General features: G+C 35.6%; 1 protein-coding gene across 1 annotated transcript in view; it reads left to right on the forward strand.

The window, feature by feature from the left end:
* The window catches only part of LOC100890886 (plexin-A4-like), a 33,392-nt gene that overhangs the window by 6,922 nt on the left and 13,669 nt on the right, over window positions 1-12,801 (forward strand). Inside the window, exons 7-22 of the mRNA XM_030983046.1 lie at window positions 587-701; window positions 1,123-1,260; window positions 1,629-1,727; window positions 2,340-2,433; window positions 2,906-3,096; window positions 3,737-3,891; window positions 4,334-4,448; window positions 4,998-5,131; window positions 6,144-6,320; window positions 6,758-6,857; window positions 7,347-7,583; window positions 8,987-9,175; window positions 9,941-10,163; window positions 10,661-10,803; window positions 11,533-11,654; window positions 12,243-12,308. Coding sequence (XP_030838906.1) covers window positions 587-701; window positions 1,123-1,260; window positions 1,629-1,727; window positions 2,340-2,433; window positions 2,906-3,096; window positions 3,737-3,891; window positions 4,334-4,448; window positions 4,998-5,131; window positions 6,144-6,320; window positions 6,758-6,857; window positions 7,347-7,583; window positions 8,987-9,175; window positions 9,941-10,163; window positions 10,661-10,803; window positions 11,533-11,654; window positions 12,243-12,308 — 2,298 coding nt within the window. The remainder of the gene's footprint in view (window positions 1-586; window positions 702-1,122; window positions 1,261-1,628; window positions 1,728-2,339; window positions 2,434-2,905; window positions 3,097-3,736; window positions 3,892-4,333; window positions 4,449-4,997; window positions 5,132-6,143; window positions 6,321-6,757; window positions 6,858-7,346; window positions 7,584-8,986; window positions 9,176-9,940; window positions 10,164-10,660; window positions 10,804-11,532; window positions 11,655-12,242; window positions 12,309-12,801) is intronic.

Consider the following 12,801-nt stretch of genomic DNA (forward strand, 5'->3'; position numbering starts at 1 on the left):
AGGATTGTATGAATATGGCAATCCTATTCTAGTTTAGATTAGAAGAAATATCATGGGTATTAAACTGATACATTCAATGTAATATTATTTCACTATAATTCCATGCACTTGGTAACATACTGTTGGCAACTTGTCCCCCTCCCCTTCCCCTCTTACCCTCCATCATTTACGCAAGTGACTCGCTCCCCTATCTTTACAATGGTTATCAATCCAAACGTTCATGTAAGGTGCTATTCATTTTAATTGGAGGTATGTAGTGCAATGTCATGAAATAGATTAAAAGAATTGAGGGGTCCGCGCAAGAATTGCTCTACACTATTTTTCGTCTAATACATAGGGCTAGGGATTAGTATTGCAATCGGGTGTTAGTTTAGGTTCAGTTTAAAGCTGATGTTTAGTCTAGAGATTAAGTTAAGAGTATGATTAGTGTAGGATATTGACGGCGTCACAATATTCACCGAGCGTATGTTGTACAATCTAATTGCGGCTGGGTAGGAGATGCAAGTAAAGACTCTTAATTTTGAACATCACAGACTATGAATGGTATGATTATTTAAGTTCAGGCTACTTCTTTTGTTTATTCCAGTTGTTCCTCTTGTGTAACAAGTCCTTGGCCATGTGACTGGTGTGTTTATGACAACATGTGTACACATGATAGCAGCTCATGTCAGCCGGAAGAAACAGTGGTGATTGGAGAAAATGTAAGCAGATTTGTTCACCTTGAAAAGGGTCATCTCGCTCTTTCTTTGAGTCAATACATTTAAATCATTTGATTGAAAAGAGTTTAGGTTGAATTTGATTCTACTTTATTCGTATATCATGTCAAGGTGTTCTCTTCTAGCTTTTACCACATGTTAAAATAAAGATTTTTTTCACTTTAGAATTTCAAGGTCAAGTACTGGAAAAAATATTTTTCCAAAATGCAAAGACATAGACTTACTGAATTCAGTAGAGTCTGAATTTGAAAATGAATTGTACTTTGAAATCATGCCATTCAGTGAATCCTTTCAGTGGGATACTAAAACCATACAAATACATACACAATTATTGATAATAAGCTACAGGTGCAATGTGTTTGCTTTTGTTTTTCTTTTTTATCTTGTATCTATTTCAAATTTATAGAACGCCGTAGGTTCTGGAAACAAAGGCCAGAGTTATTGCCCTCAGCTTCTAGCGACATCAAAACGGTTTTTCATACCAGTCAATATTCCTTCTGGTTACTCACTCCTAGCAGACAATCTCCCCACAGAGCAGACAAAGGTTTGAATATCATCCTATTTGTGCTATGATGATTGTAAACTTTACATAATATTACTACTAGTAATACTACTACTACTAATACTGCTGCTACTACTACTACTATTAATGAACATTATCACTCCCGACGCTCCATTAATCTTAAAGAGTATTATCATTAATTTGTTATTATCGTTGATTTTAACGAGTATTAATTTCAAACTGGTACTCATTTCATAACTCACCTGGGTCGAGTGTGGCAAATGCGGAATACTGTTTTGCAAAAGATATGAAATAAGTGATAATCTCTGATAAAAAACATGAAAATGTTTACCTTGTATACCTGGTTCAATCATGAAACGACTCTGTTTTCAAATTTAATATTTCATCAGATCCAGTCGTTTGATTGCATTCTTCGTATTGATGGAGTCGGGATACGAGTACCTACTTCCTTCTTCAATGAAAGTTACATTCTCTGTACTGCTGAAGAGGTAAACATGTGTTTGTAACCTTGGAAGAACAATTTTGTAACCATTAATTATCAATATTATTGATAACATATGGATAAAAAGAAATACCCTTCAATTAAACTAGATGAAAACTACTATAGTGACTTATATCAAATAACGTGGTGTTAGTAAACTGGATATATATATATATATATATATATATATATATATATTTATATATAACTTACAACTTAATAAGACGGACATCTTGCGAAGGACATTAAATTGCCGCGGCTGGATTCTAACCGCGAACCATGTGATCCACAGTCCGGTGACATATATCCACAAGACCAGGAACCCGTTTCACAAATTTTTTTTCAATGACAAATGACAAAAACCAGTGACAAGTCTGCAGATAACCAATCAGAAGCAAGGATGTCACTAGTTTACAAAAAAGCTACCATTTGTCAGTGTCACTGATGACAATTTTTTTAGAATTGGGTCCGGGAAACTTATCCTGTATTTGGAAACTATTACTTGACCCTTCCCCCTATATATCATCTTTATTCTCATTTACGCTAACGAAGACATTCGCATTACACCTGTTTATCAGTTTAACCGTAACACTGTGTTTGTTTGAAACTTTTATTTCAGTACATGTATAATGAGAACATCCTAGAGAAGAATGTAAGCATCTCGGTTCAGTGGAATGGGCAATACAACATAGATGACCCGACAGACACATATGGTAAAATACCCGTTTAATTTTGTGAACAATACATTTTTCAACAATTCCATAATACTCTTGGGATATACAATAAAACAAAAATGTCACCGCAGCTCCTTCAAAACGATAAAATTATCAAATACAAAAATGTCAAATGCGGGAAAATATATATATGCTTTTTTTTGTTGCTCTAATGAAACTTCTTTTTTATCCAGTAAAGCATTTAATCTAATGAGAATCTACTGTTTATGTTAGGAAGAAATTTCAAAGTCATTTCGAACAACTTAATTACCATTTTTAATTGAGACTTCACTTCTAAGTATTCAGTTGCAAATTCACCCAGAAGATACCATCTATTGAATAACTGTTCTCAATGTTATCATAGCTTAGACATATTGGAAAGAAATTTGAAAAATGCAATAAAACTAAGGAATTGATTACGATCAGTTTGAATAGAGAGTTCCTCCAATATTCCCCTTCTTTTCCATTGAAGTGACCCTGTACAAGTGTTCGGTTAACGGTGGAAGTTGCAGCCGGTGCCTGTCAGAAGAAGCAACCCCGTCGCACATGAACTGTGGTTGGTGTGGTGATGACTGCAATGTAATTCAGAGTGATGTTTGTCAGAACAATCAGTTTTTGAATCAGACCGAGACCCAGCTCTGTTCAGCACCAGTTATCACTGACGTAAGAAAATAATAAATTAATATCCAGTGTATGAATACTAACCTGTCATCAAACACACTATGCAAGGTCCTGTAAGAGATCATATAATTTGAATTTGTACTAATACTAATTGATAATACACAAGATTCAAATATTCAAGACGCACGAAATAATACATTGGTGTGTCCGTGTGTGTGTGATCTATGTGTATCAATCAACCAGAGTCTTACTGCCAAATATCAAATAGGGTTCTAGAACACCTACCCCCTGGACACCCACCCCCAGGATAACCACCCCAGTCAACTACCCCCTAGGACAACTACCCCCTTGGGCGACCACCCTATTGGACGACTACCCCTGGACAACTACCCCAGACAACTACCCCCTACGACAACTACCCCGGGACAACTAACCTATGGGGGTAGTTGTCTGGGGTGTAGTTGTCCGGTGGGTAGTTGTCCAGGGGTAAGTGTTCTAGGGGGTAGTTATCCAAGGGTAGTTCTCCGGGGGTAGTCGTTCAAGGGATGTCCAGGGGGTATTAAAAGTGTCCGGATACGATCAAATAGACATGCATGATAAACATGTTTGTACAAACAATTATCGAGCTAATGTTACAAAATAATGTGCACATGATTATAATCTTGTGTTTTTTTTTCTATAGTTTTATCCCTTGTCAGTTCCTATCAATGCCCAAACGAGACTAGAAATTACGGGAACTGACCTAGGAGTAGAATTTGACAACATTCTGGAAATTGTCATAGGAGACTTGATGTGCATTCTGACTGACATGGGCTCATTTTATCAGCCAGGACAGAGGTAAAAGCAACAAAAATAGCTTTAATTTGTTCGATGTATTCGTGTTTATAAACGTCTTTAAAATGGCCTCTGAATTATAACGGAAGAGTGATTTGTATTTGTTCCTTCATTAAGTTGCCGTATCATCGGCAGTGCTATATAATGCTATATATATGTTGCCAAAACTTTCTGCATCAAATGGTTTGGCGTGTTAGTATTCTCATGTACGCTTATTTGAGCACGTTCCTCCAAAATATATATGAAAAGTTGTATTTGTTATTCAACACATTAAATGTATTACATACATGAAGGTTTCCGTTATTTCAAACTTCACGATGACTTTATCGCACGAATATAACAAAAACGTACATAATGAAAACATAAGAAACGAAAAAAAAAAACTTGGCTGCAAAAAATGTACATGGCAAACTATCGTTGGTCTGATTTCTATTGTTGTTTTCAGTGTTAGCTGCATGACTGGTATATCCACTGAACTTATCTCAGGACGCATTGGAATCACAGTGAGGTCTGGTGAAAGTGATAAGACCGGAGAAAGTACGACCAAATTATTTTACAGGGTGAGTGCGTATTAAATTAATTACATGGCCTACTTTACTTTAACATGAGATTTGCTTAATGATGTCAATAAAATCACATTGAATATCAAAACCAGAAATACACTTGGAGAACCACAGCCGCTGACTTTTCGTTTGGTTTATGCCCTGCCATAGTACGCACAAATACTGGTGGCCTTGATTTTTTTATTTTATTCATGACTTGTCACAAAACCTGTTATGATGCCAGTCTTGCCAGTGAAGCAGTATCCATGAGCCAGTAAAACAATGCAAACTTACAGGTAATATGTTACCTCTCCTGACATTGCTTTGAATTCATATTTGAGATTTGGTATTTCCCCCGTGGAAAGTTTCTTATGGATACGGTTCTTGGAATTTTCTCTATGAGAAAGAATTTATATTAGTATATTATTATAATACTCTCATATCGGGGTTTCAAAGGAGATTATCGTAATACTCGGATACAACATGATAAAACGTTCAGCCATAACCTACTCCTAATTGATGAAATCCTTTTAAACGATTTATAAGATTAAATAATTTTCTTGCTAGGATCCTATTATATCAGGGTTTAGTCCCACAGAGGGGCAGGTAGCAGGAGGTACAGAGATCACAATTACTGGGATGTACCTCAACACAGGAAGGAACATTGAAGCTTCATTTGGAGAAGCACAATGCACAAATTTGTGAGTATCACTTATATATATTATGTACCTTAATGGTCAATTGTTGTTATACATGTTTTCAGTAACATTTATAAGGTGCTGCTAAATACGATTGGAAGATTGTAGATAAACTAGTAGATGCACTTCGAACTGCATTTTACTGAGGATATTTTTTTATGTGAATGAATTATGGAATAAATAAGTTTACAATGTAATCACAATCACCAAGTAGAATTCAGAAACACACGAACACACACACACACACCCTGGGCACTTTTTTAATTTTAAAGCATTTTTGTTTTATTTCTCCAAATGTGTAATACAAACCATAACATACAATTGAATAAAATAAACGTGTTCAATATTGATTGCTTTTACATAAACATATTAAACGTATAAGTACCTAAACATAATATATATGTCAATTGTAAATGTTATTCACTTATATAAAATAAAAAAAACTTAAACAAATCTAGAGGTAATTTTACTGGAACAATTTCTGCTCCTCCCTGCCCCCTCCCTCACACAAACACCCTCACCCACCTACCCACCCACCCCCCACACACACACACACTACTCACTCAGTGGATGTCTGCAAACATGCACCCATGCACACCTACATTGATTGGTCAGGAAAAGTGAGTCAATTTGATGTGCCCATATGTATAGCGATTACAATTTTCAACAATTCATAATTTTCTTATATAAGCAGATTTAATTGAAACTTTCATCAGTTTCCTTCTCTGATTTGTCTGCTTTCTTTTAGAGTGGTTGTCCATTTGGGTTGGATTTCCCTTCCTTCAGCACTAAAATAACGGAACACGGAAATTAAACTTAAACCCCCCCCCACCCCCCCCCCCTCCCCCATTTCGTCCTGTATGAGATATAGAGCTTTAATTTAATGAAATGTGTTCAGAAGACAGTTATACCGATCGGATTTGAATGATTAATCATTTTGATATGCCTGTTTCTACGTCTTAAACATTTTAATTGATATTATTCTAATGTATTGATGTTTTCTTTTCTTATTCAGGATTGTTGAAGATACGACTGCGACTTGTATCACAAGCAGCTTACACATGAATGAACAAGTCTCTGTGTTCTTGACTATGACATTTGATGGAGTTGAAAAAACTTTCGAAGACTTCACATTTACCTACTACCCTAACCCAATTATCGATGGCATTGACAGAACTGTGTCTATCATGTCGTAAGGAACAATATCTTTATTCTTGTTGCAAACTAGCGGGAGCCCTTTAGAATGCTAGGAAAAAATGATCGTCTGGCTATTCTCAATCGAACTGCTTTTTCTGCACATTAAATGAAAAAATTGTAATGAAAATATTTTTAAAGTCAATAGTGTAGAATGTTAATTGAGCGTTTAACGAAGTTTTAAAAAAATGGTTGTGTGAAGCTTCAGGGGGGGGGGGGGGGACAAATAGACAACATTGTGCGAATGGGCTGGGAAAATAATTCTCAATTGATTCTAAATATCTTTCCACTTGTCCACAATCTTAATTTTTCATGGATAGTAACGCATTAATTGTTGTCAGTTTTGCAAGTGACATTTTATTGACAAAGCCGCGTTTATGCAGTTCAATTTTTGTTTCAGCAATCTGAAAAGTGTAATTTCTTCTTCTAATACAGAGGAGGTCTCGATCTCAAGCTATCAGGACAAAGATTTGATCTCATCCAGGAACCCCGGATAATAGTTTCGTCACTGACAACAGATGCTAGTAACTCTGAGGTATTTATTTGTTAGTCTGCTGGTTGTTGTCTGCTTATTTATAAAGCAGACGTAGTCTGTTAATGTAGACATAACAAACACATCATCATGACCATGCAGCTTTCAGACCGTCAACTCTCCAGGAATCGACAGACTTCGAAAACGACAGACTTCTTTAAAAGTTTTTAGAGGATTCGCTAGACTGACGCTGTCGGTGTCGGGGACTATCAATCGCGTTGGATGATGGTCACGTGTGCTGTCGGTGTACTGCAAATTTTCTTTTTTGTTACATGAATTTGTGCTATTCGTACCGCTTATCGTTGAGACGTTAAACTCAACATTCAGTACCTATATCATTGTATGTTTCACTAAGATCATGATTTATCCGGCATCGTTGAATTTGATAACGAATCATTAGATCTCCTTCCAGTACTTGATTTCTAATTCCCCTTCAATAAAGTTTTGTTTATATTCATTTTGATTCAAGATGTTTCGATTTATGCTCCACAGCTGTGCAAAAGAATGGGAGTTCATCTCATCTGTTCAACTCCAAGCTTTCCTGACAATGTCCTCTCTACCAGAAAGAGACGAGCTGCACATGACGCAATAAAAGCAAATTTGTCCTTTGACTTTGACGGATACATCATCGATTACGGCTTAATGGACTACTACCCAGACCCTATTTATGAAAGCTTCAGTGGGCCAGACGGAATCTATGAAAGTGACAACAGTCGGCTGGAGATTGCAGTGAGTTGTGCATGTTTAATTTAAAAGTTTTATTTCAATTATCGTTTCATACTTCACGAATGATCTAGCTATTTTGGGGGAAGTGTATGTGGTATTTCCCTTTCTTCCTGATTAGTAAACTCCACCATCTGGTGTATTCTTGAACTGTATTTGTAGAAAAAATTGAATCCTGCATAATGAGTGGTATACTGCTGTCTAATCGTTAATATAATTATGCGTCATGTTACAGATTTGAAATGCTGTCACTGTTTCGTTACCATAGACAACTAGTAATTTCGTTTATCATGTACTTTGCCTATAACTACCATCCGAATTGCAGAATAAAAAGTGATATTTTTTATTCATGTCTTAAAGCCCAAATCCACTCCAAAAATAACTTACTTTCAATAGAAAAAGTCTGAGCAAAATCGGATAACTAATAAGAAAGTTACGAATTTGTAATGACTTTAAAAACTTTGAAATTCACTAGACAAAATTGGCACCTTACTCATGAGTCTGTGACGTCATATCCTCACGATCCACTAATTATTTTCTTTATACTGATGATATAAATTGCCTTTGTTCTCCTGAAGAATCTTATTTCTTCACACCAGCATCTAAGTTAGATTAATATTAATATGTTTTTGTGTGGATGCACTCATAAAGATTAATTTTTCCAGTTAAATCATGAAAAATATCAATTTTAATTAACTATTTATAACACTCAATAATTATGAATATACAATATTCAGGAAATATTATAAAATCTTCAAAGTACATACAAGATTTTGTGAAATGTCATGCACGCAATACGATACAAATCATATAACCTTGGCAAAGGCATGGGGAAATCAAGTTTTGGGGAATAAAAAGGGAAATTAATGGGATTAAACCATACAGATCAATTGACAAATAGTGAGGACACGACGTCACAAATTGACAACCATCTTGGCAATTTGTGTTGTGATTCTCATTTTTCCATGGTTTTACATACTTTATTCAAAAATTCCTAACTTTCTTATTAGTTATCCGATTTTGCTCAAACTTTTTTTGATTGGTTTGTCTGATTTTTCTGCTTTTATTGAAAGTAAGTTATTTTTCGAGTGGACTTGTCCTTAAATTAATGGTACTTCTATCTTTTGGAGAAACAGAATTTTAAACCTAAACACCACAGGATTGATGAAATAATAAATACCGTTCAATTTTCTTCGTCTTTTGTCACTATCGAGAATAAGCCTTAGTGGGGGGAACTACCGAAGTGTTAGGCTAAGCTAATCTCGTCAGCGATTGGAAGCAATCTACTACTAGCAATATTATCATACAGTGTATATTGGGAGAGTCATTTTCATTTTCATTCACTGTTAGTTGTTGGTTAATCTATACCTATACGCTCCTTCCATTATTTATTATCTTGTCATTTCTAGGGGGTGATTTTGAACTTGGCAAGCAGAAAAGATGATGTTCGAGTTGTGTTAAGTACTGATGAAGTCTGTCATGTTGATGATCTTGAGATTGATGTATTGCGCTGCCGGCTACCAAATGAGAAGCCTCAACCAGGAAACGTTAATGGAACAGTAGAACCTGGACCTACCCAAGATCTACCAGCTGTAACGGTATGTCTTCTTACTCATCTGGAAACTTGCTGATTTCCATTCCTCGTTTATTACTAAAAGAAGTCAAACTTACCCATTTTCTTAATGTTGGGGATGTGTTTGTGTAAAGATTTATTGTAATATCTAATCTGAATGTTTTTTTTTTTAAATTCGTATTTAAAAAACACCTTTCTGCAAATTTAAATGATTTTTAAAATTGTACACGAAATTCCTTTTCTGATACCCTCTAAAACCCAATGTTTGTAAATAACAAGGAAATCCGTAGCGATGAGGACGTCCTATCTCTGACTAGTACTACTAGTAGAAGGGATTCGTGTAAAAGAGTGTTAAATATTTCGTAATATTGTCTATTGGATACTGGTATCAACACTCCATAGGGTTGTTGTCTTTTTACTTAACTTGTGAGGGTGTTTATTGACAAGACAGTATCCTTTCTACTACCTGAAGTTTATTTCTCGATCATTATACCATTAATATTGGTTTTGGGGCAGTGTTGAAATTTGTTGTAGGATTTCATTCGTTCGTTTATGATTTTTTTTTAAAATTCATACCCTCATACGTATACATCTACTTTCGTCCATTATGGTAAAATTTGGAAAATTCACAGCACCATTTGATCTATTTAAAATCTTTGAATACTTTTAAATTGAATGAATCGAATTTTTTAATCAAGTGTCACTGTCACATTAATACTCATAAATATGTCTGTTTGAAAAGGTGATCAGAAGATGATAGAAATCAATCAATGAATCAAATCAATGACAGGTTTTTCATGGAAACTTGGTATTTTACCCTGGCTACGTGAAGTACTCTACGACGCCCATCGATACCGGTGACATTGTCGGTGCTGTGATTGCGACCGCTTTGCTCATCTTCATCCTCGTCATCATCGGCGTAATCATCTTTAGACGAAGTCATCAACAAATAAACAAACAGGTCCACGAGTTTGGGATGTTGGAGAAGAAGATTCAAGAGCGAGTAGAAACTGGTAAAGTTGTAATCGTTAATTGTCTGTGAGAAAAGCAACACTTTTTACTGTAACGGAAAGTTTTTGTACCCTTAACCGAAATTAATTCCTAACAATTAAGTCCAAATAAAGGTTTATTTATCAGTTGCGTTAATGATAAATGATTTTATTGTGACATTACTACATATTTGACGGGTTTATCAATATATTAATCATCCTCAGGTTATCCTAATATACTTTGATGACGCAAGTAATATCCAATCTAAGCGAAGAATTGGTTAGGTGGGTCTGGCTTAAACATTTCAAGGGTGGGGGTCGCACTGAATTTGCAAAAATAATCAGTCAAAATATTGCCAAAGTAACAAGTCTCCAAATGGGAGGAAATTGGTAGGGAACAAATTGCTTTCAATTTATTGAAGGATCTACCACCAAAAGGTAAATTTATGCCAACGTGTTTAGTATTTGGAAAAACATCTATCGATTATTATACTCTTGATTTTTTATTTTTTTCGTTTCAGCTTTTTATGAACTACAGGCTGACATGTCTGAAGTAGAGGAACAAGTCAGCCATCTCGGTGTACCCTTTGTGAATGCACTTGATTACTCCAAGAACATGCTCTTTGCAGGATTGGCCGTTTTACCACCAACCACAGACCCTGAGGTATAAATGTATTCACTTTTAATCTGGATTGATGTCTTGCCGACGGAATTAAGTGCCTGATTGAGATTCAAACCCTCAACCCTAGGGTTAAGAGTCAAGTAAATAAACCATCATACCACGACATCTCCACTATGTCTATGATTAATGCATATTGGAATAATGCATGCATTTGAAACATGACAAGCATATATTACATTTTGCTTGTAAGTATCGGATTGCATGGTGATGTAGATATACAGTAGGCTTGCGGATGCACCAGGAGTCAAGGACTCCTCGATCCTCAGGACTCCTCAATCCACTCTCTCTCTCTCTCACATGGTGCATCCGCAAGCCTACTGTATATATATATATATATATATATATATTACATTTTTGTTATCCTACCCTGTTCTGGTAACATTGAGTATAAAAAGGGGCAAAGTGACCCTTTGTTCATTCAAAATATTTCTGACAAATATCTACTATAACTATTATAACGAATCGATATGTTGCTAGTTACTGATGGCGATATATAAACCACATTTATTTACATTTCAGTCTGGTTTCAAATAAAACCAACACTATCAACATTGAAGAAAAGAAAAAAAAAAAAAGATTGAAATGGATGGATTTGCGAATGGTCTGTATAAATCAGAACCCCTATGATTTATCTTCACGGTCCGACCAAATGTTTTTATTAACTTAAGTTTTTCTATTTTCTTGATTATATTTAACATGTTTTTTCTGCAGTACATGAACTCTGATCTGGAGACTACAATGATCATGTTCTCTCGACAACTCAGCAATCCTGACTTCTTGAGCAAATTCATCAAGCATCTTGAAGAACAAAGAAAATCCAAGAGAGGGGATAGGTTTGTAACCATCTAGTGCTCTTTAAATTGCCCAAATCATTTTTGTTATTGAAGTTCTGAACAAGAGAAAGGGTTCTCTCTCTCTCTGTAACTGTTTTCTGTTATTCTCTCACAATGCCTTCCCAACATTTAGCACATGCCAAGCCCCCACCTTCCCAGATTTAGTTACTTTCTCCTCTCCCTGGCTCTATTTATCTGTCTGCTTGTCTGTCTTTCTCTCCCTCCCTCTCTTTTCAAATTCATCTTCTCCCTCTCCCTCTTTTTAAATTTATCTTTTCTCTTTCTCTATTTCTGTCTACTTTGTATTCCGTGTATCCTTTTCTCCCTCATTCTCTCTCTCTTTCTCTTCCTTTTGATGTGTTTATCACAACGTTTTGGGTTACAAATGAGTCTGTAATTTACCAATATTAATCAATCAAAGCACATATGAATGTCAAAAACATATACGAATAAGCTTTATCCATATATTTCGAACTAAAGATGAAAGTTAATACTAAACATCTTATTTGATAAGATTAAGTTACCGAGTCTACAGAAAAAACAAAAGAGACACTCCTACCTGATGGATTTCCTTATTTTCTATCATAGAATCAACATCGCCTCATTGATTACCGCCCTCTTGGTGACTGAAGGAAAGTTTGGATATTTCACAGAGTGAGTAATTTTTATATACCTCTCTTTAGTATGTTCAATAAAACTTTTAAACAAAAAAGATGTGTATTGCCCTTTAGGTGCCAAAACATGGGTCGGTCGGAATTTATGTTTTTGTTTGTTTTTGTTTTACTTTCTTTTTCTTTTTATCGCTCTCCCCCTTTGGGCTGATACTTTTTTCCTCTAAAAAAACGGTTTATAACAAAATCGAAATCTTTGGGTCGTTCGGAAAGGGCAATACATCTCTTTTTTAAGGCCTAAATCTAGTCATCTGATTGGTCGAAATTGGAGTCATGATTGCAGCCATGTCCGCAAAGAAAAAAAAATGCCCGTTGCCCCGGGCAAGGGGCAAAAGTTAATGACAAAGATGCCTGTTGCCCAGGGTAACAGGCCGCATGGTTAAATTTTGCTGAGAACCCCATTGGTTTACGTGTTAAAAGCTTCTTTGAGCGAGCGCGGATACCATACAGTGTGTTTGCGCGATTCAGGCAACTTA

Source organism: Strongylocentrotus purpuratus, unplaced genomic scaffold, assembly GCF_000002235.5.
Source record: "Strongylocentrotus purpuratus isolate Spur 01 unplaced genomic scaffold, Spur_5.0 spur5_scaffold_13, whole genome shotgun sequence".
Taxonomy (NCBI): domain Eukaryota; kingdom Metazoa; phylum Echinodermata; class Echinoidea; order Camarodonta; family Strongylocentrotidae; genus Strongylocentrotus; species Strongylocentrotus purpuratus.